The following is a 26,641-nucleotide window of genomic DNA, read 5'->3' as shown; positions in this document are numbered from 1 at the left end:
TTTCGGTACCGGTACTAGTTTTATTTTGTTGTATTTATCTGCGACACCTTAAAGGCCGGTCCGTGAAAATATTGTCGGGCATAAACCGGTCCGTGGCGCAAAAAAGGTTGAGACCGCTGCCATAGATCATCAGCTGGATTCAGGTCAGGTGTTTGGCTGAGCCATTCTAACAGCTTTATTTTCTTTCTTTGAAACCACCTGAGAGTTTCCTCAGCTGTGTGTTTGAAATCACTGTCTTGCTAAAACATCTACCCTTGTTGTATCTTTATCAACCTGGTAGAGGACGGCGAATTTCTATCAGAATGTCTTGGTATCTTTTTCCATTCATGTTTCCTTCAGTTATATAACGCATGTCAGTGCCCTGTGCTGAAAAACAGCCCCACATCATGATGTTCTCTAAACTTCACTGTTGGCATGGTGAGGTAATATGCAGTGCCCTTTGACCACCAAATATCATGTTTATGGCATCCAAAAACAGACTATACTCTCCCAGTATTTCACAGGCTGGTCTAAATGTTGCTCAACATTCTTCTTTCATGGAGTCTCGCTGGTGGTGAGAGTGCATGCAGTCCATTGTGGTTGAATGCATGACTCATTGCTTACTTTGACACAATTGTACCTGCTGATTTCAGGTCTCTCTGGCTCTCCACAATTAGCCAGTCTGTATCAAGCATGTACATGTCTCTATCAGTCTGATTTCGTACTACATTTAACCAGCTGTTTTGCCAACGCTTCACCTTCATTTTCCATTCATATTTCAAACCCCCTGTAGGTTATTATCCATGCCACATACAGCTCAATGCTTTTAATTCAGCTGTTTTTTTTAATTAATGTGTTTTAATATATTTATGATAGTTCTGCTTCTCAGCTCGTGAACAATTGTCTTTTTGGTTTGTTTGTTTTATCATAGCTACGTGGTCCTCACAGGACAGCCACCGCAAACATATGCTTGGATGCTGGACATTAAACAGAATATAAGTATTTAAAATGAGCTCAAGCAGTATTAATTCATTTTTATTTTTGGTATTTTAAGCAGAATTTTCATTAATACAGTTTTATGTGTTAACTTTTGTGTGTACTGTTGTACTGTACTAAAGGAATGCTTTGAAAAAGTCTTTCACCACTTGTCATTGTCAGCTAATCTTTGGTAATCCAGTAGATATTTATTTAACAAATGAAGTAATAATATGTTACAGTTCTTCAGTCAGGAAGAAACGCAGGAAGGTAAATTTACCATGTAGAGTGCAGATGGGCAGTATAAATAGTATGTTTTAATCTGGTCCTATTTATTTTGAACTGATAAATCATGGAGGAAGCTGTTTTGTTGATGCTGTGTGTGTATGAGTTTATGGGGTGATGGCATCTCTGCTTGTCTTTCTGTAAAAGTCATTTGGACCTGTATTATTTTGGATTTTACAGTCTACTGGTGCTTTTTGATAGTCTCTTTTTAGAACTCTTTTTACAGTGCAACAAGGGGAAGTCTGTGGTGCAGGTAGGCTGTACATTACACCTTAGCACCGAGGGTATTTGATAGAGGTGTGCAGGCAGGTAGGAAAGACACTCCCCCAAGGGGTTTGTCGTCTGTCTTCAAACAAGTGTTGCTCGACATTTAACATGTTTGGATTTGCTTTTCCCCATACATGATTGAAATTAGCTTTGGTCAGGCTTGGAGAATCAAACACGAAGCCACACCCTGCTGCCATTGGGAAAGGTCTGTATTAATTCTGTATCTTTCACAAGGCGGAAGTTTGTCATAGTGGAGAACCGTGTTCACGCTTTAACTATAAAGGCTATTTGACTGAGGTGCGCATGCAGGTGGCAACAGGACTCCCCTCAGGCTCTGTCTTAAAATAAGTATTAGTGGATATTTGACATATCTGGATTTTGTTTTTTGAAAGACAAACGCTGCTGCTTTTCAGGAAAGCTGTGTATTATAAGCCAACTTTTACTTTACTGGGAAGAAATTGGTGCTAAAGTTTATCTCCGCAATCACATTACCTCATCGTAGTGGCTGAACATGAGGTACTCTCGTAAGTCTTGTTGTGACAAGCACAAACACATTGTTTTCAATGTTTCTCAGGTTTCTGTTCCTCCATAACAGGCATTTTGTGAGTGAGAGAAGAGGCAGCTGCTAGTATGCATATTCTGATTTCGTGAAAAACATTCCTAATCTGTATATGATGAAACAAGAATAGTTTTATGTGTATTGACCTTGTAGTCAGAAATGGAAATAGTATTTGTTGACTGCTATTTTTTAGACAGTACCTCAACATGAGGCTTTGAGATTACGTTACATTGTCCGTCCCCAGTGGAGAGGAATATGTTTGTTTGTCAATGTCTCATCATTGTTTTTAAATGAATTGTGTTGAATTCAATATTATATGATTTTTATATATCAGATTTTACATCCACACAATTAGCAGAATTTGAAAATTCTTATGTTCACGTGTTCTTCACCCTTATTTTGGGTTTCTCTGAGGAGCCAGGCAGAAGAGCTTTCTCTGTCTTTCTCACTGATTGTCCTTCCTGTTTATGCCTTACACTATAGACAAAAGCAGTCACATCTTAAACCAGTTTTTCTGGCTTTAACTGGAACCCATTACAATCGCTTCTGTTCCTGATATTGTTGCAAGTTGACAGAATTTTTAGTGTAGTTTATTTACACTCATGGCTAAGTAATGTAATAAGTACTTATTCTAAGTCAGATGTACCCTTTACTTAGAAAAGACTCATTTGAATTAGAGGTAGAGGATTCTGCCAAGGAGCAATCAAATACTGCACTAAAAGAAAGCTACTGCACTGAAAGCATGTGCTTTGAGTCCAATATAATAATAATAATAATAATAATAATAATAATAATAATAATAATAATAATAATAATAATAATACATTTTATTTATTTTTTATAGGCACTTTTCAAAACATTCAAGGAAAACTTACAACTAAATAGTAAAATAGTAAAATATTACTAAAATAACAAGTATGCATAACTTGACAGTTGAAGGCATCATATTATTAAAATCAAGCAGAATAGGCAAGCTTCAGTTCACTTCAGTTTTATTCATACAGCGCCAAATCACAACAAAAATCGCCTCAAGGTGCTTTACCTTGTAAGGTAGACCCTACAATAATACATACAGAGAAAAACCCAACAATCATATGACCCCCTATGAGCAAGCACTTTGGCGACAGTGGGAAGGAAAAACTCCCTTTTAACAGGAAGAAATCTGCAACAGAACCAGGCTCAGGGCTCTGTTAACTTTCTATAACATTAGTGCTTTTGCGTATGTCTGTCTCCACAGATGTTTTTCAACAGATTTCAGCTGCTTTTTGCTGTTTGCCTGATGATCCTGATGGCGTTCTATTTCATAGATTTTAGTAAATATCGTGGAGAGCCACCCAACATCACTCCCACTACACCAGAACGAAGGTATAACAAACTCTCTGTCTTGATGCATGCTCAATCATCCAGGTAACTAAACTGCAGGTTTCCCCAACCTGCAGTCAGCTGAGACTGAAGAAGTCACTTGGATGAGTGACAAAATGTTTCTCCCACAAAACGCTACGTCCAGATGAACAGAATCAACTTTTGGAAACCAACTCTCTGTGTGTGGATATGAATTCTGCCTGCTTCTAATTTATTCTATGTAACATTTGATATTTTTTAGCAGTATTTCTAAAATAAATTGTTTAGAATGATCAAAGAAATACCATCCTTTTTCATATTCATATTAGTAGTTTCAACAATAATGAAAGCAATGACAGGCAGGCACAGGTAGTCAATATCAATACCATGAAACACACTTTTTATAACCTGCTTTGTCTTGCATGCCCATTCAAATATACCTGCAAACTATATCAAGTGCCTCAAAAAGTATTTGGATGGTTGATGATGGAGAATTATATAGGAGGTCAATCTGTCAAAGAGTTGCACTGTGTCTTTTATGATGTGAAAGAAAACATGATAGGATGCTGAGAGAGAAAGTTTTGTATTTAATGAGGACAGAGAAGCATGTGTATGAAGACAGTGGGACACCTGTGAGGTGTGCGGTTGGAGTGACTGAAGCGTTCAATGTGGGGATAGGAATATATCAGGGATGAGCTCTGAGCTCCTTCCACTGTTTGCAATGGTGATGGATAGTCTGATGGATGAGGCCTACCAGGAGTTTACATGGATTTGGATGATTGCAGATGACATTATGATTTGGAGTTAGAGAAGAGATCAAGTTGAACTTCCCTAGGTTGGGTCTTTAGAAACTGAACAGCAAACTAATCAAACACTGAATGTATTAAAGAATGGAGTGCTAACCATACAGGACTTCTATATAACAGCCATTCTTCAGCATCTTTATCCTACAGCCATGTTTCCAGGTCATCTGTGACCAAACCTCTACCTGGTTCCTGCATCTGTCCTCAAGACTCATATATCCTAAAAGATCACCTCCCTAAGGAGCAAAGTGAGGAGCTAAAGCAGCGACGAGCTAGGGAGTTTCAGCTGAACAAAAACAGGTACCAGCTCCATGGATAGAATGCTGGAAAATTTTATTTTCCAAAGCATCAGCATGTCATGAATTGAACAGCAGTATAAAACTTGTGGGTTTTGACCATTTAATCGTCTACTGTGTGTGTGTGTGTGTGTGTGTGTGTGTGTGTGTGTGTGTGTGTGTGTGTGTGTGTGTGTGTGTGTGTGTGTGTGTGTGTGTGTGTGTGTGTGTCAAATATAAATGACAGAAACTGAACAATTGTATTTCATGTTATAAGTCAAGAAGGTAATCTGTCTTTTCCTCTGCTCACACCTCGTCTCTTCAACAGGACAACTTCAGTACTGTCCAGACTGTTGTTTGCCTTGCCTAACTCTCCTCTGCAGTATCCTATCCAGGGTTACACAGTGCAGCCTTTGACCTCCACTGTCATACCAGGTATACTGGGCTTAATATACAGAGCACTTTGTTACTGTTTACTGTTATTAAATTGAATGAAATGATCGTGGACAAAATAATCCCTGTGTGCACGATCAAACATGGGAAGCTCATGTTTATTGTGCTCCCCCACATATTTATTGCATTTGTGTGGCTGTACTCTGCACACCTCTTCTTCGCCCTGGCAGCTACTGAAATAGCTAGGGAAGGTGTGGTTAGCATGGCTACAACGTCACACCGCCAAATTAATCTCACTTTGATCTGTGGCTTAAGTGATTTCTATATAGAGGATCGTGGGGTTTTCCATGTTCTCCTAGAATGTTCACTGTACCCTGGGCCTGTGTAGGTTTTCTCATGATTTTTTTGGCTCCTTCCCACTGCCCAAAAAAATGCTTATTAGATTACCAGGTGGTTCTTAAGTGAACATGCATGCGAGGTAAAGTGTTTAAACTATAGAGTCTAAAGCACTGTATGAATGTGTGAAACACTTTTTAGAAAACATAAATCTGGATACCCCAAACCATTTGCCTTACCTAATCTACTTGCTTTGCAAAGTTTAGTCTTGTTGTAAACTCTAAATTTGAGTTAATTATGTGTCTTCTCATGAAAGAACTGATTTCATTTCCAGCTTTAGGGCTGCATGCAGAAAAAAGAAAGAGCTACAAGGTTGGTGTGACATCACAGATGAGTTGGGGATTTCTGACACTGATGCCACTATGGAAGCTTATTTCCACCACAAAAAAACATCTATGAGTAAGAATGATGGTCTTAAAGTCAAATTGGTCATCTTAAAATTTTGTGTTATTATCTCAAAATTTCAAGTTAGGCATTTTCATCGTATTAACTTCTGAGAAAAAGTCACAATTCTGAGATAACTCAAAATTGTATCATTTTTGCCAATCAGTTGCCAAAAAGTATCAATTCATTAATACTTTTTTCAGTGGTGGAAACAAGCTTTCATATCTAACTGATGGTAAAGCATAGTAGATGTTGCCTGGTCTAATCAAGATGGCTGCTGAAAGTGTAAAGTTCACACTTCAAGGGGGATTCTGATGTATTTAACTTTCAAATCCCTAAATGTCATTAAATGCAACGATTGTGATCCTACAGCTGATGCTAGCTTGGATCCTTCTCTTTGTGAAACAAGGACAGAAAAAAATTACATTGATAATTTTGCAAAACTGATTATGGACAAGACACGTGTTTTTTTTTTATATCATTATTATTTTACATCAGCCATCTTGGTGTTAATCTTGCTAATCTAATATATTAATCTCAGTTTGCCAAGATTGATTTTATGGCATGGACTACATAAAATATTGCATACTATTATTCAAATAACTTGGTAACTTTGTAGCAAATAGATTGGTATACATAATCAGCAAAATCAGAAACAGCTTTCTAAAAAGGCCTGCCCACACCAGGTCTTAAACATGTCATGTGATTTTAGTTCAATCTCAGTGATCATAAAGGATATTTAGCAGTAGTGTCATTTAAAAAAACTAGCATCAGTTTCCATGCTATTTTCCTCATTTTCCTCATATATCAAATTAGTAGATATTCCCATAGGCATTTGTAGTGTTTCTTATATAGCGCCTTCTACTCTTCTAGAGCACTCAAAGTTCTTTATAAAACATGCCTAATCTGCCCATTCACACAAGAACGCTATGCTTTAACGTTCACACTCTGAGAGAGTTGGAGAGCACCTTGGGGTCAGTCTTTTGCCCAAGGATATTTGGCATGCAAACAGGAACAGCCATGGATCAACCGACCAACCTTCCAATTAGCAGATGACCTTCTGTACCTCCATAGCCAAAGGCATTCCATTGTCATCAAATATTTCATAACAAACATGATTTTCATTGAAATGCTTTCTGATTGTGAAACCTGATTGTGAAACCTGTGTTCTGCACTATCTGCACACTGTACCAGTACGGGTATATAGTTAAGACATAGTTCAATCTGCAATACCTAAGAAAATCAGAGTAACTTAAGCCTGTTTCATATACAGCTTAGTGTAGCTATTATTGTTTAGATGATTGTATAGGTATCAATATTCTGCTTCACATTATTGAGGTCTTTTTGTTGTAGGTGGTCTTAAGTGTGTCTAAAGGCATCCTCACAACTGAAATACAACATCAAGACGTGACAGTTAAAGGTGAGAATTGACTGTCAGGACTAAAGTTTATTTATAAACTGGTGAAAAAATTAAATAGTTTAAATTCTAAGGTGTATGGGGCATTTGATGATGTGTTCTTTTTAGCCCAACTCTCCTGTTTCATGGAAGGGTCAGTAAAAATGTTTCCTTTTCCTAGTGGTCGTCAAGCAAATATGGGTAAAGCTGATCTGGCTAAGCAAACTTTCACACTGCTTTAGATACGTAAAAATTGAGTATCATGTATGATAGTCATACTATGTTATACGATCATTACAACACAAAACGAAGTTGCTTGGCTCTTACACATTAACATATTAACCAAGTTATTGTAAGACTGTTGTGAAATTCTTGATTTTTTTATTAATTCACAGGTTCTGGTGAGAACAAACTGATAATTGAATCCAATAACCTGGTAATCCTCAACAACCTGCTGGCCAAAGTGTCGTATACCAGCACTATCTACCATGTAAACACTGGAGACCTTGGTAAGAAATGATAAATGACCTACAATTTCAAATTTTGATATCTGTATGTTCTTTTGTTTATGAGCGTTAATGGCTTTCTCTTTGCTCTGAATGTAAACTTCTAACATCTTTAACATTAAATGCAGGCGGATTCAGGTAACAGTGAAAAGTGTTTTCTTAATTTACTTTTGTTTTCTCCATTTTTTCTATAGCCACATTCCAGTTTGAAAACCATGAAGCGGTGTTCCCCATTGCCATCAAACAGCCTCATATACCAGTCCTGTACGACATAGGGACAGGTAGGAGTGCGCTTTTTACCAAGATTCAGTCATGAAATGCTTATTATTTGTAAGTGCTGTTACAGATTCAAATATTGGGGATGGATACAAGAGGAAAAACCACAATAACAACACTGGTCCGGCCGGGTTGAGTCAAACGATGATTTTAATGATCACACGCGTGGGAGATGGACACCGTACGCAGACAGCATCAGATCTCAAAATAGTGGAGCATTGATCAAACTCTTATAGCCTCTAGTGGCCCCCATCTAATCATAAAAGCCTAAACATTCACATTCTTTTCTCTCACACGACGCCTAAGCTACGACCTTGGCTCCCTGTTTATCTGCTCCTGCTGAGATGGGGCAGAAAACTCCAGCATGTTCTGTTCTCTTCTAATCAGACAAATAAGGCGATGACTTTCTGCGAACAGTATTTCTTATAACTCAGCAGTATAATGCATCATATAACAATATCATTCATTCACAATAAATCAGCAGTCTAATGTAATGCAAATCAGTTTAACAAACGCAATAGTTACCACCTTCTTCTAATTCAGGAGAATAATGCAAACTAAAACTACATAATAATTCACAATCTTTAATTAGGGGTCTAACATGGCATAAAATAATATTATAATCTCACACTCCCCCTGATGAGCTCTTTAGAATAAAGAGCTCACCTACACCCTGTAATCCAGTGTTGCCGGGTCATTTCTTCTTACCCCTTAGGTCCTTTGTCCCCCTGTTGGGCGAACCATATGTGAGATGACCTCTGTGTTTGCGCAGTTCAGATGAAAGAAAAACTATTATTCCAACAATAGCAGGTACAGATGACACTCCCCAGTTCTCCCACAGCTTTATTTGGTGCTACCTTATACCCTTCAGACGTACTCAGACTAGAACCTCTGTCCAAGGAGCTTTTAGCCTTTATTTTATTGCTGCAGCCACCAGTGTCGTCCAGTTGGGTGATCCTCTGCTCTTCTTTCTTAAACCTCAGGGGTTAGACAACCCTTCAGTCGTTGCACAGATCAGGGGATTATTCTGCCCCGATTTCAAACAACGATCTGTGTGTCCTCGGGTCCTGTGTGTCCTGTGTATCCCCCAGAAAAAGGAACAGGAACGTGTCCCCCTTTTTACCAAGAGCCTCTCGAACCTCGTTGGTCTGGTGTTCCTGGATTTCCGCCAACCCCTTCCTGGTTATTGCTGTGTTTATGGGATCCATCCTTTTGAGGTGACTAGCTGGAGCCCAAAACGCCATGACACTTGAACCCATTTGGTGTCTCGGCAGTCACTGTGTCTGTCTCTGCTGCGAAGGATCCTCGTATATCTGTGACCTCGTCTGGTGTCTGTTCCTTTCTCTGTAAGAGACAGAAAACCAAAACACCTCTCTGCCTAGCTCTAATAATCTAATGTTGTTATCTACTGATCTTCTGGCGATTCAGAATTGGTTTAGAATATTCAGAATGTCCCAGGGACTTATTCTAATCATATCCTATGTGTGTGTAAGCGTGTTTGCATTATGCCCTCTGCACTCAAGGCATTTCCTACACTTTATCAGTCCGGACGAAGCTTCTGACCTTCAAAAGACCGAGTGCCAACTCATTATAAGCACATTTGCAAGGTGTGTCTGAAAATTATTAAAACCACTCATTTTAACAAAAGACATCAAAAACAAATTAGCCATTTTTAATTCTAACATTTGACCCCCGTTTTCACAAAAATCATGTGTTTGCTTCCGCCTCCTGTCCCACGGTTTCCTCTCCAGTGTGGTACTCAGCTTCTCGTGAACACAGGCATTTTATCTTCTAAACGCTATTCAGTTCATTTTAATGATTAATGCTTAAACATGGAAATAATGATTTATGCTTCTCCCTGATTCTCTAAAAAAGTCCGGAAACCTCTTGGGTCACTATTAGCTTAAGCTTTACCACACCTAAATTATTAAAACACAAATGAAGTCATAAAAATGTTCATATAACCCTTGTTTGATGTTAAAACTCGACTTCCCCCCCTTTTTTTGACACATTCCCATGTGTCAAACCAACGGAGCTAGAAAATTAAAAGAAAAGGTTAGTGACTTTATATCTTAGAAAGTATCAGACTTTCTCCTACCCAGTGTCGTTGCTCCAGTCCCGTCATCCTGTGTTAGGGAATGAAATCAATTTAATTGTCATGTTAGATCTGTTCAACTCCTGGCTCCGCCCAGAGCCTGCGTCCGCAGAATTGCCAAGAAACATAACCTGTAATAATATGAACTTCACTTCAATATGAACCTGTTGACTACTTTAGACACAGCAAAGAAACATTCTCTCCTCCTCGAGGACAGGCACTGACTCCCACCTATCTCCTGGAGCCAACTGTCCCTTATTGAGACCCAATATTGCGGCTACAAGGTTTTGCAGATTGTTAAATTGATCTGTGTGTAATGCTCTGAATCAGGTATGTAATATTAAATAAATGTCGTTTAATTAACTGCCACTACTTAAAACTTAGCAAAAGATATAACTGAATAAAAGATCACAAAGAAAAGCATGATATCAGTGTTATGTAAGCGCGTGCGGCCTTCCACGCCCAAAGTCACTCCAGTCCATAGATCAGCCAAACATCGCGCTGACTGTAGTTTTTAACCCTTATTAACTTGAACACAACTCTATAATGAGCAACAAACTGCAATATGTATAAAAATGATCATGGTTACACCTGCAATGAAAGATCATATGATTATCCCGACACCTGTAAATAGAAGATTAACCTGAGGTTATAACAATCACTGGGACACAAATGTTAATGTAATGTCAATAGCTTCAAGAAATGTTTAATGCAATGCTTGTTATATGATTCTGATGTAACAATAATGCTGATGCTGAAATAACAGTAAAACACCCCCTTTTATCCCGTTTATAAACTTCACACATAAACGTTTATAATTGCCTCTTTTAAATTTTATTTCCCCCTGTTTTCTCCTCACTGACCACAGCAGGGGAATCTTAGTTTTGAATCAGCCATGAATCCAGCTCACCTGATTCATCACTGAGCCCCACCGTCACTGGCGTCTGACGGGGTGACGCTGCATACTCTTCCTTTAATGTCACTATTGTCAATCTGTTAATTAGAGTGCTTAAACATGAAGTAGACTGCGTCCACAACAAGTCAATACAGCTGTAAATGTGGCCAATTATCAATCTATTACCAATCAATAATGAAAAATAGCTTTTATTTTATGCATGCTTTTAGTCAACCACTCACCCAGAGGATCTTCAATCCCAGAAAATTCCTTCTCCTCATTTAATGAGTCCACCCTCCTTCCATGCCCTGGCAACTGGTCCATCCAGAGCCACATGATCTCAAAATATACATACAACAAGCCAAACCACACCTCGGTCACACCAACCCTTTTCCGCCCTGAAGATGTCCAACGCCATCTCAGTCTGGACCAGGGTTTTAATAGTTTTGCAATTTTCATTAGTTTTTATTTTTATTTAGTTTCAACTTCAGACTTTCAATTTTATGTCCGTTGTAATTAGTTTTTACCAATTGTTTGCTAGCTTAGTTTAGTTTCTATTTTTTTTTTTTTTTTGAAAATCCTTAGTTTCAGTTTAGTTTTGGTTGTGTTTGCAGTAATTAAGTGTAACAAAATCCCAGTTTCATCATATCAGTCATGCTCTTGTGCTTATCCTTGGGTATTGAGACTATTAACTCTTGCAGCACCGGGTGTTCGTAATTTTGGTTCAAGTGAATTGATAAACTTTTTGAAGGCAACTGACTCACACAGTTATGTAGATATCCCCGTCCTGTTGTCTCGGGATGCATCACGCTGCCTTGCCTGGGGTTAGCTTCTGTTTTCTGGGGATGAGGGTTGAGTGTGCTCCCTTACCTTCTCAAGGTAAGCTAGGTTAGCCTTCTTGTGTGAGCTTTTCAAGTGCACTTTAAGGTTTGTGGGATTTTTCCCTTTAGAAATGTCCCTCATTTGCCCCTCAATTTGTCTCTTTCCACTACAAGACACTTGCTTTAACCAAAGCACAGTCATACTCAAAGTAATCCCAAATTGGACTCTGGCGCTTTCTCCCGACTTTTCCTGACATGATTCTGCGCGTGGATGGAGCAGCGACACAGACGACTCGACTAACGTGCTGCCACCTGCTGGCATAATGAGACAGCAAGAAAAAAATCTGGAAACTAAACTTTATCTTCACCCTTGACTATTGTATGACACGCACACATCAATGAAAACTAAACACATTTTTGCTATAAATTCAGTTAATTTTAGTTAGTTTTGTGAGCACTCATTACAGTTTTAGTTAGTTTTCCTTTTTTGTTTTTCTTTTTATTTCCGTTAATATTTTTTCACTTCTAGTTTTCGTTATTTCGTTAGTTTTTGTTAACGATAATAACCTTGGTCTGGACTGTCAAAGGTGACTTTAACGCTGACTGTTCCGACAATCCATTTTATAACATTTCCTGGTCAGATTAGCCAATCTCTGCACACTGGAATAAACATAATCAACATGGTCAATATTTTTCCTGCGTGTTATTTCACCATCTTATCGATTCAAATGCTCCATCCTTATGTGGTTTGCGACATTATGTTTATCCACTCTGTCTCTAAATGTTTGAAGAATTTTTCAAGTTTGGGGTCAAATTTTGAGAATTTGACCATAAGTGAAATTTATGGTGTCATCACCCCCTTCGGGGCTTACCTTTCCCAGTTTTGATGATATTCCTCCCTATTCTTTGCAAGTACCCCCTGTTGGTGGCGAGAAACTGTTGGTGTGGTCAAGCGGGTGCTGTAAAAACAAAAGCTCAGGACAGAACAGCTATCAGTCATGTGCTCACACACAAAATTAGCATATATTGAATTTCATATTGATCCTCTGAGTGTAATGGTACATTTTAATTTGAATTTATCAAAGCTAAACACAATAATTTTTCTTCATTTTGCTCTTGTTCTTGTGCAGCACCACCTCCTATCACATGCCCCTGTCGATTATATCTCTACTTTTCTAAATTATTAACTATTTCAATGAAAGGACCTAAAAGACGGGGACCAGTGTTTATCATTACATATCTCCATTTTGAATGTGACAAGCCTAACATTTCCTTGTTATCAGTAGATATTAATAGAGTTTTTTGGCTTTTTTTTTTCCTCTATAAAAGTTAATTGACTCTTAACAGTGGCCCGCTACCGCTATGGTTAATAATAACATGTTCAGTCATGAGTGAAATCAAACCTTTTCTTCACTTTAGCATTTAACCTTCCCAACAATATAATGTGATATATTAATCGAAACACAGCTACTAAAACACACTTTTCTTAATGCAAACATCAGAAACTCAAAATTAGCAACCAAAGGGTTCAGTCTGCAGTTCACACTCCTGTGAAGCTACAGCCTCCCCCTTTAGTCTCTGTCATCCTTCTGTTCTTGCAAAAACTAAACAAAGCAAGACAAAACCTCCACCCTTCTTTTACAGGCTGGGTGACTTGTTTGTGGACATTTACTAATCCTAAAGTCGGCACCGTTTTTGTCTCAGTATCAAGTCAGTTAAAACTTTTAGTCGTCAGTCCTTCACAGTCCAGTCACATGCATACACACACATTCATACCAGATATTGCTGATAGTGGAGTCTCACGCGCAACCTATTCGAGCCTCCCTCACCAGCAAGATGACGTCATCATTTTAAAAGGAAAACAGTTACTTGTTTTTTGGACTGGATTGACTCGCTGCAATCCTTTTAGGCTCAGGACTTCTCATGTGATCAATGTCCCATATAAGGGAATTTCTCCCAAGCCCATTATAATCATGGAAAAAAATACTTTGCGACTGTTTTCAGTAAGAATATTTTATAGCGCTTTAAAGTTCAGTCTCTCAGGCCTGGATTAAAGAGCTGATTTGTTAAATCAGGAGCTCACAAAATACCAAAATATCACCACCGGTGGATCACACCTCTCAGATGTTCTTATTTCAGTGCACTGTAACAAAGGCAAAAACAAACGTAACCAATAAAATACTCATATAATAACAAATACTGGGGCCTATTGCAAACATGTCCAAGCATAAAACCATCTTTCTATTTCTTAGAGAAAGAAAACAATCCAAACCTCACTGATAGAATCAACCTAGTGTCAAGCAAAACCCAAAAATCAACCAAAACTTCACCAGAAAGTTTTTCTCCCTCCCGGGACAATGTTGTGTAGGAATACAGGTACCGTAACTCCTTTTTGCACTGACAAACACATGTTGAATTGACTTAATTCAATAGTGGACACTGGTTGCACACAAATGCTTTGCTTTGGCAGAAACTTAAACAACTGAGTTAAATCAACACAACCTTTTCATATTCAGTAAACCTGTGCATTTTGTGTTCATAAAACACGATTGAAACATGTTCAGATGGAGTAAGTTGAGCTCTTGTAATATTCTAATTCTTCACAATTCTGTCATTTTATTTCAACACTATTCAGTAACTTTTATGCAAATACTACTTGGTCACTTAAATACTACATGTTGTCTTCATATTGCTTACGGTTCAACAAAGTCTAGATCCTGGTTGCCATAAAAATTGAATGGGTCTTCAACAACTACCATCCTCCTATCTTTATCCTGGTTGCACCAGGGCTGAGAAATAACCCTGAAGTGATAGGTTGCCAGGCAGGGTACACCCCGGACAGCTGACCAGTCTATCAGATAGAAACAAACAGCCGTTTACACATTCATGGATAATTTAGAATCATCAAGTAACCTAGCTCTAATAACTGCATGACTTTTCACTGTGGCAGAAAACCAGAATACCCAGAGAGAAACCACTGCAAACTAGCGAGACTGTGGACTTGCACCCAGGAGCTTCTTACTGTCAAGCAACAGCACTAACCAGCATGCCAACAATGTAGGAAATACAGGAAAGATATGATTTCCTGTATTTGATGCAGAATTCTTTTGTTCTTGCCCTTGACAGGTTAATCCACAATAAATAGCAACAGCATGCATGTGGTGTGTGTGTCATTGTCTGCCTCTTATAACTCCAGTGATTTTCCTGTAGTTTGAAATCTTATGCGGTGTTGTGAATTCCATGAGTTCAGCAACTAACCACTCTTATTAGATTGTATCGTGTCATCTCAATGAGAACAAATTGAGTTGTTGGATTTGGTACAGATCTTTAAAGCCTGAGGCAATTGTGTTAAACACACGCGAGATGCTTACGTAAATCCAAGGGCTGGCCCCTTTTTTTTTCTTTTTTTTTTCAGTGTGTTCCTCCTTCAATTAAATCTCACTCACAACAATGTGGTGCTCCGAAATAAAACTCACACCGTTAATTCATCATTTTCACTCTGTACCACTGCTCCTTGTCAGGCTGTGTGAAGCACAGTAAACAATTCAGTGGAGGCCTTAAGCCATAAACAGACGTCAGGCACAGACATTGTTTTCATAACCAAACTGCCTTGGACCTTGTCCCCTAAATCTACACAAATGCCTTCTGGGTGACATGAACTGCATTTAACCAATAAACAATCAATGGCTTCTTGTTGTTGTAACAGATTCTGTATTTGGGGATGTTTGTGTGCAGCATTTGTTAGTAAAGCATTCTTCATTGCATCAGCGTGTGTGTCACTCTTCATTGCACAAGCGTGTGCATGTGTGTGTGTGTGTGGATCACTTCTCAGTGAATTGAATCAGCATTTCGATTTGTGTGCGTGTGTGTGTCATTTCTCACTCAATCAACGAGTGCAGATGTGTTCATATGTGTGTTTCTCTTCATTCTGAGTCAGTGCATGTAGATGTGTGTGTTTGTGTGTTTGTGTTCATCACTTTCCTGTTCTGGTGTTCTGGGTAAACCACGGCCTGAGGTGTGCCCTGGGGTCCTGCCCTCCTCCTTTTCAGTCCGTTTGCATCCGTTGGTGCTGCTGCTCAAAGTTCTATCCATACTGGTTCTGGCCCCAATTGAGGCAGTCCTTTTCTCCAGTGTCCTGCATCTTCTCCTTGTTCCGCTCCTCCTTAACTTGACCCTTTTGCTTCTGTAGCTCCTTCAGGGTTTGCTCCTGCTGTTGGAGCTTCTCGTCAGGTTTGGCGACCTCCTGCTCCAGCAAGCTCCGGCCTGATTTCAAGTCCTGCGTCTGGGACTCCAAGCCTGACTGATGGGTTCGATTAGCAGCCAGCTCCTCCTGAGCCATGCTCAGTTTCTGCTCTGATGCCTTGAGCTCTTACTGAGGGCAGAAACCTCAGAGTCTTTTCCATACACGTCAGATTGAAGTTTATTGATGTTTTCCTTGCTTTGCTCCACAGCCTTCTACAGCTCTGCTGTTCGGCTCTTCTCAGAGGTCAGCTCCTGGCCGAGCCCTGACACCTGTGCCTTCAGCTTATTTTCTTCTGGTGCTTTTGTCCATTCTGAGGTGCCTTCTGACCTCAGTTACTCCTCCTGTCTCTGGCACGCCCTTTTTGCTGCCCGATCATCTGTGTTGGTTCGTCACTGTCCTGCACAGTTTTAATGCAGAGTTGTTAAGGTCAGCATTGTCTTGCTCGGCCTCACTTTTCCTCCGGGCTTAATGGGCGTCTCGTCACAGCTCTGTCAGCTGAAGCTGTCCGGAAATCTCCCCCGTGTAGTGAAACGGGCCTTGGATTTAACGCTCTCCGTCTCCGCTGCATGAGATCGTTTTCCTGCAGCACTGTTGACGTTTTCAGGTTGTTGTTGTGGGTCCAGCTGCTGTAGCATTTGGTCAGGGTCACATCAAAGATGGTAGAGGAGAGAGCAAAGATGGTAGAGGGGGAGAGCAGGAGTCCAGGTCAGCCTCGGCTTTCCGGGCCGACAAAGCAGCCTGTAATCAAGCATAAAGAGAAAAAACAAAACAAAAACAAAACATTTTGTTTCCCAAATTTTGATTTCCCACCTTAAATAACAGCACTCCATGTCTTCAGCCAGGAGTCAGAGCCTGCTTGTGACATTCAGGGACACATGGTGCCAATAACAATTCAGCCAAAAACTTGCCTGAAAATTTCCAGTGATGGTAACCGATAACTGGAGGAGAAGATGTCCTTTAAGCTTCTTTTACGGGTGGGGACAAAGTGAGGTCAAGCTGTAATTTTGAGCCAAAGCTTGGTCTGTCTGTCGTCCCAATTCTGTTTATGCTTTTGCCGCTGTACTCAGTCAAAGTCAAAGTCAAAGTCAACTTTATTTGTCAATTCTACCACATGTACAGGACATACAGAGAATAGAAATTTCGTTACTCTCAATCCCTAGATGAAATAGCAAAAGAACATTTAAATATAAGAGAGTGATTAAAAAATGCAAGTAAAATAATTAAAAAGTAAAAATTTAAATAAATACAATGCGATTATACCAAGAAAGCTATACAATATACAATATTCAAGTAAGGGTAAATGACATTGAGTGTAAACCGAGTAGTGCAAATAGGCAAATAGTGCAAAAGGAGATTTAGTAATGTACGGTAAGAGATAGTGTAACAACAAAGTCTTATGAGGTAATGGCAGTCCAATGCTCCACAAGGTGACTGGTAACTGGTGCAGGCCAGTGAGTGAGTCAGAGAGTGTGTGTGTGTGTGTGTGTGTGTGTGTGTATGTGACAGAGTTCAGTGAGACCATGGAGGAGAAGAGGGGAGAGGGGGCAGAATCGGGAGGGAGTTTAGCTTCCTGACAGCCTGATGGATGAAGCTGTCCTTCAGTCTGCTGATCCTGGCCTGGAGACTCCGCAGTCTCCTCCCTGACGGCAGCAGCTTGAAGAAGCTTTGCATTGGGTGCGTGGGATCAGCCGCTATGCAAAGGGCTTTTTTAGTGAGACGGGTGCTGTAAATGTCCTGGAGGGAGGGGAGAGAGACACCAATGATCCTCTCTGCAGCCCTCACTATGCATTGGAGGGTTCTATGACAGGACGCATTGCAGGTTCCAAACCACACAGTGATGCAGCTCGACAGGATGCTCTCAATGGTGCCTCTGTAGAAAGTGTGCATGATGGGGGCTGGTGCTCCTGCTCTTCTTAGTTTGCGGAGAAAGAAGAGACGCTGCTGTGATTTCTTGGCCAGTGCTGTGGTGTTGTACGACCAGGAGAGATCCTCTGTGATGTGCACACCCAAGAACTTGGTGCTGTTCACTCTCTCCACAGACGCTCCGTCAATGGTCAGAGGAGCATGTTGGGTGTGCATTCTCCTGAAGTCCACAACAATCTCCTTTGTCTTCTCCACATTCAGAGAGAGATTGTTGTCAGCACACCACGTGGCCAGGCGTCTCACCTCACTTCTGTAGTCGGTCTCATCCCTGTTGCTAATGAGACCCACCACCGTTGTGTCGTCCGCAAACTTGATGAAGAGGTTGGAGCTGTATGATGGAGTGCAGTCATGGGTCAGCAGAGTGAAGAGGAGGGGGCTCAGCACGCATCCCTGCGGGGCCCCCGTGTTTAAAATGATGGTGCTGGATGTATTACTGCCGACCCGTACTGCTTGAGGTCTTCCGGTGGGGAAATCCAACAGCCAGTTGCACAGTGAGGTGTTGAGCCCCAGCTGGACCAGTTTTTGAGTGAGCTGTTGGGGAATTATAGTGTTGAATGCTGAACTGAAATCTATGAACAGCATTCGAACATATGAGTCTTTTTTGTCCAGGTGTGTGAGTGCTGAGTGGAGTGCAGTGGAAATAGCATCATCGGTTGAGCGATTGGGCCGATACGCAAACTGGAAGGGATCCAGGGAGGGGGGCAGGACAGTCTTGATGTGTTGCATGACTAGTCGTTCGAAGCACTTCATCAGGATGGGAGTAAGTGCAACAGGACGGTAGTCATTAAAGCAGGAGGGAGATGACTTTTTTGGAACCGGAATGATTGTGGTGGCTTTAAAACATGTGGGGACGACAGCCTGGATGAGTGATATGTTGAAGATGTCTGTGAAGACATCAGTGAGTTCCACTGCACAGTCTCTCAGTGCACGACCAGGAATGTTGTCAGGACCCAGAGCTTTACGTGCATTGATCCTGCTGAGGGATCTCCTCACGCTGTCTGGGGACAGAGTCATCACCTGATCACCAGGAGGGGGTGGGGTCTTCTGTGCAGTGGTGCTGTTTTGGACTTCAAAGCGAGCAAAGAAAGTGTTCAGCTCGTTCAGCAGGGGGATAGTGCTATCACAGGTCTGTGGTGGGGGCTTGTAGTCTGTGATGGTCTGAATGCCCCGCCACAGGCTCCGTGAGTCTCTGCTGTCTTTGAAGTGATGAGATATTTTCCTGGAGTACTGTCTCTTAGCCTCTCTGATGCCACGGGAAAGGTTGGCCCTAGCTGTCCTCAGGCTCGCCTCGTCTCCATCTCTGAAGGCAACATTCCGAGCTTTCAGCAGCCTGTAGACCTCTCCTGTCATCCATGGTTTTTGATTGGCCTGGACAGTTATGGTTTTCGTGACTGTTACATCCTCAATACACTTGTTGATGTAGGCAGTAACAGTCTCTGCGTACTCCTGGAGGTCAGTGGTGTTGTTATAGGTGGCAGCCTGCTTAAACATGTTCCAGTCTGTGGTGTTGAAGCAGTCCTGTAAAGCCTCTGAAGACCCTTCTGGCCACACTTGTATCCGCTTACGAACCGGTTTGGTGACTTTAACGAGCGGTCTGTAAGCAGGCATTAGCATGACAGTGATATGGTCTGAGGCGCCGAGGTGGGGGAGGGGAAAAGCTTTGTAAGCTCCTCTCTGGGTGGTGTAAACAAAGTCCAGTGTGTTATTTCCCCTTGTTGGAAAGTCTATGTGTTGTTGTATTTTTGGAAACACGCACTTTAAGTCTGCATGATTGAAATCCCCAGCCAGGATGAGAAAAGCATCAGGATGGGCTGTCTGCTGCTCACTGATGTGCTGGTACAGTTCATTCAGTGCCTCACTCCTGTTGTTGACATTGGAGGAGGGAGGGATATACACAGCGCACAGTAGTATGGCTGTATATTCCCTCGGTAGATAGAATGGCCGGCACTTAATAACCATGAACTCCAGCACTGGTGAGCAGTGTTTGCAGACCGCAACAGCATCGCAGCACCAGGCATCATTGATGCAAACACAAAGTCCTCCCCCGCGGGTCTTACCTCCCGCGACGATGACTCTGTCAGCACGGTAGCATGTTAGCTGGTCGAGCTGAATGGCGCGGTCCGGGACACTGTCGCTGAGCCATGTTTCCGTGAACACAAAAGCACAGCAGTCCTTTACATTCCTTTGAGATGAACGTAGCAGTCGGATGTCGTCCAGTTTATTTTCTAGCGAGCGTACGTTGGCCAGAACGATAGAGGGGATGGCGGGTTTGTGTGGGCTAGCCGCTAGCCTAGCTCGGATGCCACCGCGCTTACCCCTCTTCTGCTTCCTCTCACACCGCTTGAGGCGCATCCATTGTGGGCGAAGTGCAGGAGTGGAGGTCGGTGATTGAGTAGGCCTTCGGAGCAGACCCAGATCTTTCAGCTTCTCGATGTCCACAGAGTTTAACTTAAAAAGTTTGTTTCTGCCGATGTCGAGAAGAAGTGTTCGGGCATATCCTTGCTTGCACACAGATAGACGTGACAATGACTTACAAAAACACTGCAACTTACAGGACGAAAAACACGAAAAAGTAGTTTGTTTGGGAGAGAGAGAAGCCGCTGCGTGTGCACGCACCGCCATCGTTTCCAGGTTGAGAGAAATCCACCTGTATTAACACACTAAAACATTCACTTAGTATTTCTTTTCTGAAAACATCCATTCGCTTCATCTGCCTAGATTTTACTATCTCTCTCTCTTGGTGCATACTTCACACAGTCAGGCAGTTGCCTTTTATGGGCATGCAAAGTTCCTGTCACACACACTGCTTCATATGACACACACAGCTACTCCACCCAGCAGCTGCAAAGCCGTCTTCATGTCCTCTCTCCACACTCTCAGCCACAATCCTCCGTCCTCAATATGAATGTATAAAACCAGTCATAATTATCCCTAGAAACACACCCTCAAGAAAATTCGTTGTATTTACTCATCTATTCGTACTCACTGTGACCAATGCAATTCATGTAAAGAAGATCCTCTATAGGTGAAATTTCAATTCAGCACGACCCTGAAATAAGCATGCCTTTTATCTAAGTAAAATGAAATTACTACACCACCACCAGTGCTGAAATTCGTGCTTGATCACACCCTATATTATGATAAAACTAAAAGTAAATCAAATGTAACTGCTTATATTATTGAGCTGAACCAAGAGTCACTTAAAAATCTTATAAATCCTGCTTCACACCACAAAACTGAAACAAATCACAGCTGTATTTATCACTCAATCTTACTCTGCCGACTGAAGTGCCGGTCTAGATCATGCACGATTTGTCTCTTCTATATCAAAACCCAGCCAAACATCAAACATTCAGCGTAGTCATTCAAAACTTTATTTGTAATATTATAATCAGCAAAATCAGCGTTTTAATTACAGGCATGTATCATTGTTTGCAAATCATAATTATAAAACTCAAAAACACGCTAAACAGGAAGCAAAAGTCCTCTGTGCGCTTCACAGCAGCCACCTCATTTGCATGTTCACACACCGTCTAAAAATAGCTCGCAGCGCTGCAGCTGCACGTCACACACAGTCTCACACACAGTCTCACACACAGCTCTGTTATTTTATATTACAAAGACGTCTTATATTTACAATCACTCTCAGGCCTGACAGCTTTAGCGCCTACACAATTTCGACAAATTTAAGTTAACGGTCCAACCGAAAAAGTCCAACTTTTTTGTGATCAATTAACCAGTATCTGTCCAACAGTCTCTGGCCTTGTCTCTAAAGTCCCTTACTCAATTTAAAAGTGTCTATTTTAACTCCTAGCTTATTCCAGGATGCCCTGTACCCCACAGTCAAGCCAAACTGAACTAACCCTGTTCGCCGACAGGTCAAGGTCGCGCGTTCCTCGGCCAGGAGGGAGCGTAACCTCCGGGCTATGCGCTTCTCAGCAGTCCAACTGCCGTTCTTGAAAAATGTATAATACTTTGAAACAACAGTCAACACCCCAAAACAAGACTATGACTGACGCAGGTCCAACCTTAAAACCAACAGGGACTCTAACCCACAAAATGACCAATTCCCTATCAAACTAAATTCACTCAGCAGTCCAACTGCTTTAACTTCAATCAGCAGTCCAACTGCTTTAAATACTCAGTACTGTCACTTTCCAGTAATTTCAGTGAGTAGACTTTAATTTTATCATGTCCAATTTGGCACACTTTGGAAATAGATTCAACAGGTAGTGCCTTACCTTTGTATAAGCCGGCTTATGCCCACTCACGTCAGACCACTGACTTGTGCCTGTCCGTTCGACAACCTCGGACCGTCCAAACCTCCAACTTCCACCCCAATACCACCGGACGAGCCCCCAAACTGTTACGGATTCAAATATTGGGGATGGATACAAGAGGAAAAACCACAATAACAACACTGGTCCGGCCGGGTTGAGTCAAACGATGATTTTAATGATCACACGCGTGGGAGATGGACACCGTACGCAGACAGCATCAGATCTCAAAATAGTGGAGCATTGATCAAACTCTTATAGCCTCTAGTGGCCCCCACCTAATCATAAAAGCCTAAACATTCACATGCCTTCTCTCACACAGCGCCTAAGCTACGACCTTGGCTCCCTGTTTATCTGCTCCTGCTGAGATGGGGCAGAAAACTCCAGCATGTTCTGTTCTCTTCTAATCAGACAAATAAGGCGATGACTTTCTGCGAACAGTATTTCTTATAACTCAGCAGTATAATGCATCATATAACAATATCATTCATTCACAATAAATCAGCAGTCTAATGTAATGCAAATCAGTTTAACAAACGCAATAGTTATCACCTTCTTCTAATTCAGGAGAATAATGCAAACTAAAACTACATAATAATTCACAATCTTTAATTAGGGGTCTAACATGGCATAAAATAATATTATAATCCCACAGTACCAGATACAGCCTGCTCTAGGTGTGTAGGCAGGTAAAACTTATGACTGAAATCTTACAGAGAGAAGAGGAAAGATCAGTGTGTATCCTTTTCTTCTGACCTTTTTCTGTTCTGCTGTTTAATTTTTCTATTGACTGAAGAAAAGTGAAAATAATTTGCTTTCTTTTGCCTTTTAGACATTAGTTCTCAAGTCACCATCACCACAAAGACTTTCCTGCGCTACAGAGAACTGAAGGTGTTGTTGGACAGCATCCGAAAATTCTACAACAACATAAAAGTGATTATTGCAGATGACAGCTTAGAACCAGAGCCAATTCACAGAGAAAACATCTTACATTACATCATGCCTCCAGCACAGGTATGTGTGGTAGATCCAAGAATTGGAACCACAGTTGTGTTTACTAAATATGCAATGTTGGTACAAACTGTCAGTTTGAATTTTCTACAAAACCAGATAAATCTCAGATATAATTCAGATTCTTGTATGTATGAATTTAAAATAAGTCTGACCTATGGTGGAACGGTTCACAGCCGAGAGTGAAGCGGTGGGAATGAGCACCTCCAAATCTGAGACCATGATCCTCAGCAGGAAAAGGGCGGAGTGCCACTCCGCTTACGCTGTACTGGTCTGTTGTGGTGAAGGGTGAGCTGAGTGTAGAAGCGAAGCTTTCAATTTACCAGTCAATCTAAATCCCTACCCTCACCTATGGTCGCGAGCAGTGGGTAGTGAGTAAAAGAATGAGAAATAGGCTTCCTCCGAAGGGTGGCTTGCCTCTCCCTGAGATAGAGTAAGGAGTTCAGCCATCCGGGAGGGGCTCAGAGTAGAGTAGGGCTCCTTCACATGGAGGAGGTGGCTGGGGAGAGGGAGGCTTGGGCTGCTTCTTTCGTGACACAGCCCCGGATAAGCAGAAGAAGGTGGATGGATGAAATTTGTTTTTTGCTAATAAAACAAAAAACAGTGTTGCTTTACAATGACTTTTATTGTATTGATCACTTGAGAGCACCATTACACCACAGTGTAAAAGATTAAAATGTTAAGATTAAGATGTGAAAGATGTTTCCTTCCTCAGGGCTGGTTTGCAGGCAGAAATCTGGCTGTTTCCCAGGTAACCACCAAGTACTTCCTGTGGGTGGATGATGATTTTGTGTTTACAGAGAAGACAAAGATAGAGAAGCTTGTGGAGGTCATGGAGGCGAACCCTGAACTGGATGTGGTGAGAATGAAATAGCTCACATAAAGCATTTGCAGTTTATTTAAAATAATTTGAATAGAACATTAAAATGTAAATATAATACACCCATAAAATACACATGTTAGACTGATGTAATCCTTTTTTCCTTTATTACATCTGATCTAGTTAGGCCTTTTGGACCATGTAGCATGCCAACGTTTGGGGTCTTAACTTCACAATAACTTGCATGGAGCAGATCCTTTATAATCAATGAAGACAAAGGTTATTCTAGATTTTTGGGTTTACTGTAACATCTATTATTAACAAAGATCAGATGAGCAGTTATGACCACGCACAATAAAGTAAAGTTGGTGGAACCAGCTTCTGGACAGATGCATAGGTTACCTGAAAGACTAGTCTCATTTCTAGATTTGATTTTCAAAAACAAGCATGACAAGTAGTGTCTACCTGAACATCGACTGAACAATATTGGAGCTTGCAGTGAAACACTAGCCATTTTGTAACAAGATGTTGTGTTTCTTTATTCGTATTAGGTTGGTGGGGCTGTAGAAGAGAACCAGTTTTATTTTACTCTTATATATGAGGAAGGAAAGGAAAATGAAGGTGGTTGCCTATACAGAAAGTCTCAGGGGAAATTCCACTCACTTCCTGGCTACCCACAATGCTTTTTGACTAATGGAGTAGTCAACTTCTTCCTGGCTCGTACAGATGCTGTACAGAAAGTTGGTTTTGACCCTAAGCTACAGCGAGTAGCACATTCAGGTAGGTCCAGATCTCAAAGAAGTTTATATTACAAATGACAGCAAGAGCATTTTGTGTTAAATATTAAATTCCAATTTCTAACTCTAGAGTTTTTTATGGATGGTCTGGGCTCTTTGCTGGTTGCATCATGTAGTCACGTATCCATTGGTCATCAACCCAAAACAGCCGACAGCCAAAGTTCTATATACGACGAATATAGACACCCGGGAGAAAATGATGAAGAATTCAAACTGCAGCTTCACTTTTACAAAAACAACCTTAAGTGCATTACATATGGATAGAAGATTCATTCAAAGAACATCAGTGTCACTTGTAATGTCATATTGTTTTGTCATGGTCCCAGGGTTATCTGAGTTTAGGATTCTCAGTGAATATAGCCGAGTTTGGCTCTCTGTTTGGATTTTATTCATCAAGATTTTTTTTCTTTATTATTCCTATAGAGATTAATATCTTGTGATGTTGGTGACACTGAGTTCTGTTTTTACTTATTTTCTTTTGCTGTTTTGTCATCCTGTGTTTTCACTCATGTTTTCATTGTAAATCTAATACACTGAACTTTAAAACGTTATATATCTTCACAGAAGTACAAAACACGCTAAAATCTAATAGATGTTGTGAGTCATTTATCTATGCCACCTATGTTTATATTTAATAAAACCAAAGAAATAAATATACATACTGTACAAGAATGAACAGTGTCGTAACAGTAATAGTTCCTTAAAATTTATACTTATGATAGTTTACACAGATGTAATCAGATGCCATAATTTCCCTTCTAACCACATGTTTGAATCCTGGTGTAAATGGGCTAAAGAGTTCACTTTTATAGAAGCAATGTTTACTGAGAGGGGGGTGGTTGTCAGTGAGCTTTAGATGCTGGTTTGTTGAATGAGTTCAGTTGGTTTTTTGTTCAGTCTTTTACAGACAACCCACTAGTCTGAGATGCATAGGTCAAAGATTTATCCAAACAGGTGTGTATCTTGACGTCACACAGACATCTGAGTGCCCTATAAAAAGCTTTTGGACCCATCTATTATTTGTTAAGCAGAAAGAAAAACCCTAACTCACATGTCATGTATTGTTATAAGTTATGTAATATGTTTTTTTTAATAACAATTTAAAGATATGTGGTACAAAAGGCTCAAACAGGTTAAGTTCATTTCAGTGCACGTTTCAGAAACATATTTGAACTGCTTCCCTCTGTTGGCTCTTGTGCTTTGTGTTTATTTTTACTTCATTTAGCTTGTTTCCATTGATTTGTTGCACCTGTTTGGGTTTTTTTACGCATGTGTTCCCCACTACCCAAATAAACGTGTGTGTATTTACTGCCTCGGTTTTCTCTTTGCCTTTCTGTCTCAGCACCTGTTATTCTTACTCAACACCTGTTTCTATTCATGGACTTTGTCTTCTGCAGCCTTTGTGGACATCCTCAAAGCTGAAGTACAGGTTTTTCTTTGGGTCCACATTATCCCCACCCCGTGACAGTTATCACTTAACTCTGCAGCTTTGCTCTGATTACCAGAGTTTCATATTGTGATTGTCACCTGTTCCCAACTGTGGTTGACTCACCATGTTGATGATTTTGGCTACAACAGGAAGCTGCTTCCAGTTCTAAAGCATGGCCTGCTCACCAAACACGATGCCATGTATAAATCCAGATACTCCCCTCAGGAGTTGGGAGAGAACAAAATCACAGCTAAAAGAGCCAATACATTCAGATGGCCAGAAAAACAGCTCTGTTTAAAGATATGGTGATTTAAGTCTACTTTGCACTGGTTTCATAAAATGAAGTTGTAGTGCTCATTCTGAAGAAGGTACTAAGAAAACCATTATTTGAGCTCAAAATATTACCTCTTTCAATTATGAATCATGATTAGTTGACATTTATAAAAACTATATATAAGTAACTGCATTGGGGGGAAAACTGTGACATTACGGTGA

The 26,641-nt window shown here is 40.7% G+C and overlaps 1 protein-coding gene across 7 annotated transcripts in view; it reads left to right on the top strand.

Annotated features, from left to right (window-relative positions):
- The window catches only part of LOC113021402 (beta-1,4 N-acetylgalactosaminyltransferase 2-like), a 30,038-nt gene extending 4,010 nt beyond the window's left edge, over window positions 1-26,028 (top strand). The window contains exons 1-12 of one of the 7 annotated variants that reach the window (XM_080300496.1): window positions 1,554-1,711; window positions 3,303-3,430; window positions 4,372-4,509; window positions 4,813-4,919; window positions 5,548-5,585; window positions 7,011-7,077; window positions 7,449-7,562; window positions 7,754-7,840; window positions 22,922-23,103; window positions 23,816-23,959; window positions 24,472-24,700; window positions 24,788-26,028. In XM_080300496.1, coding sequence (XP_080156622.1) covers window positions 3,303-3,430; window positions 4,372-4,509; window positions 4,813-4,919; window positions 5,548-5,585; window positions 7,011-7,077; window positions 7,449-7,562; window positions 7,754-7,840; window positions 22,922-23,103; window positions 23,816-23,959; window positions 24,472-24,700; window positions 24,788-24,981 — 1,428 coding nt within the window. In that variant the 5' untranslated portion in view covers window positions 1,554-1,711 and the 3' untranslated portion in view covers window positions 24,982-26,028. Of the gene's footprint in view, window positions 1-1,553; window positions 1,712-1,763; window positions 2,031-3,302; window positions 3,431-4,359; window positions 4,510-4,812; window positions 4,920-5,547; window positions 5,586-7,010; window positions 7,078-7,448; window positions 7,563-7,753; window positions 7,841-22,921; window positions 23,104-23,815; window positions 23,960-24,471; window positions 24,701-24,787 lie in introns of those variants that run through there. The other 6 variants (XM_080300492.1, XM_080300498.1, XM_080300495.1 and 3 more) reach the window with 6 other exon arrangements.
- The last annotated feature ends 613 nt before the right edge of the window (window positions 26,029-26,641 follow it).

The sequence above is a fragment of the Astatotilapia calliptera genome, chromosome 4 (genome assembly GCF_964374335.1).
Source record: "Astatotilapia calliptera chromosome 4, fAstCal68.1, whole genome shotgun sequence".
Lineage (NCBI taxonomy): Eukaryota > Metazoa > Chordata > Actinopteri > Cichliformes > Cichlidae > Astatotilapia > Astatotilapia calliptera.
Note: the sequence above shows the minus strand (reverse complement) of the source record. Positions and strands in the feature narration are given on the sequence as shown.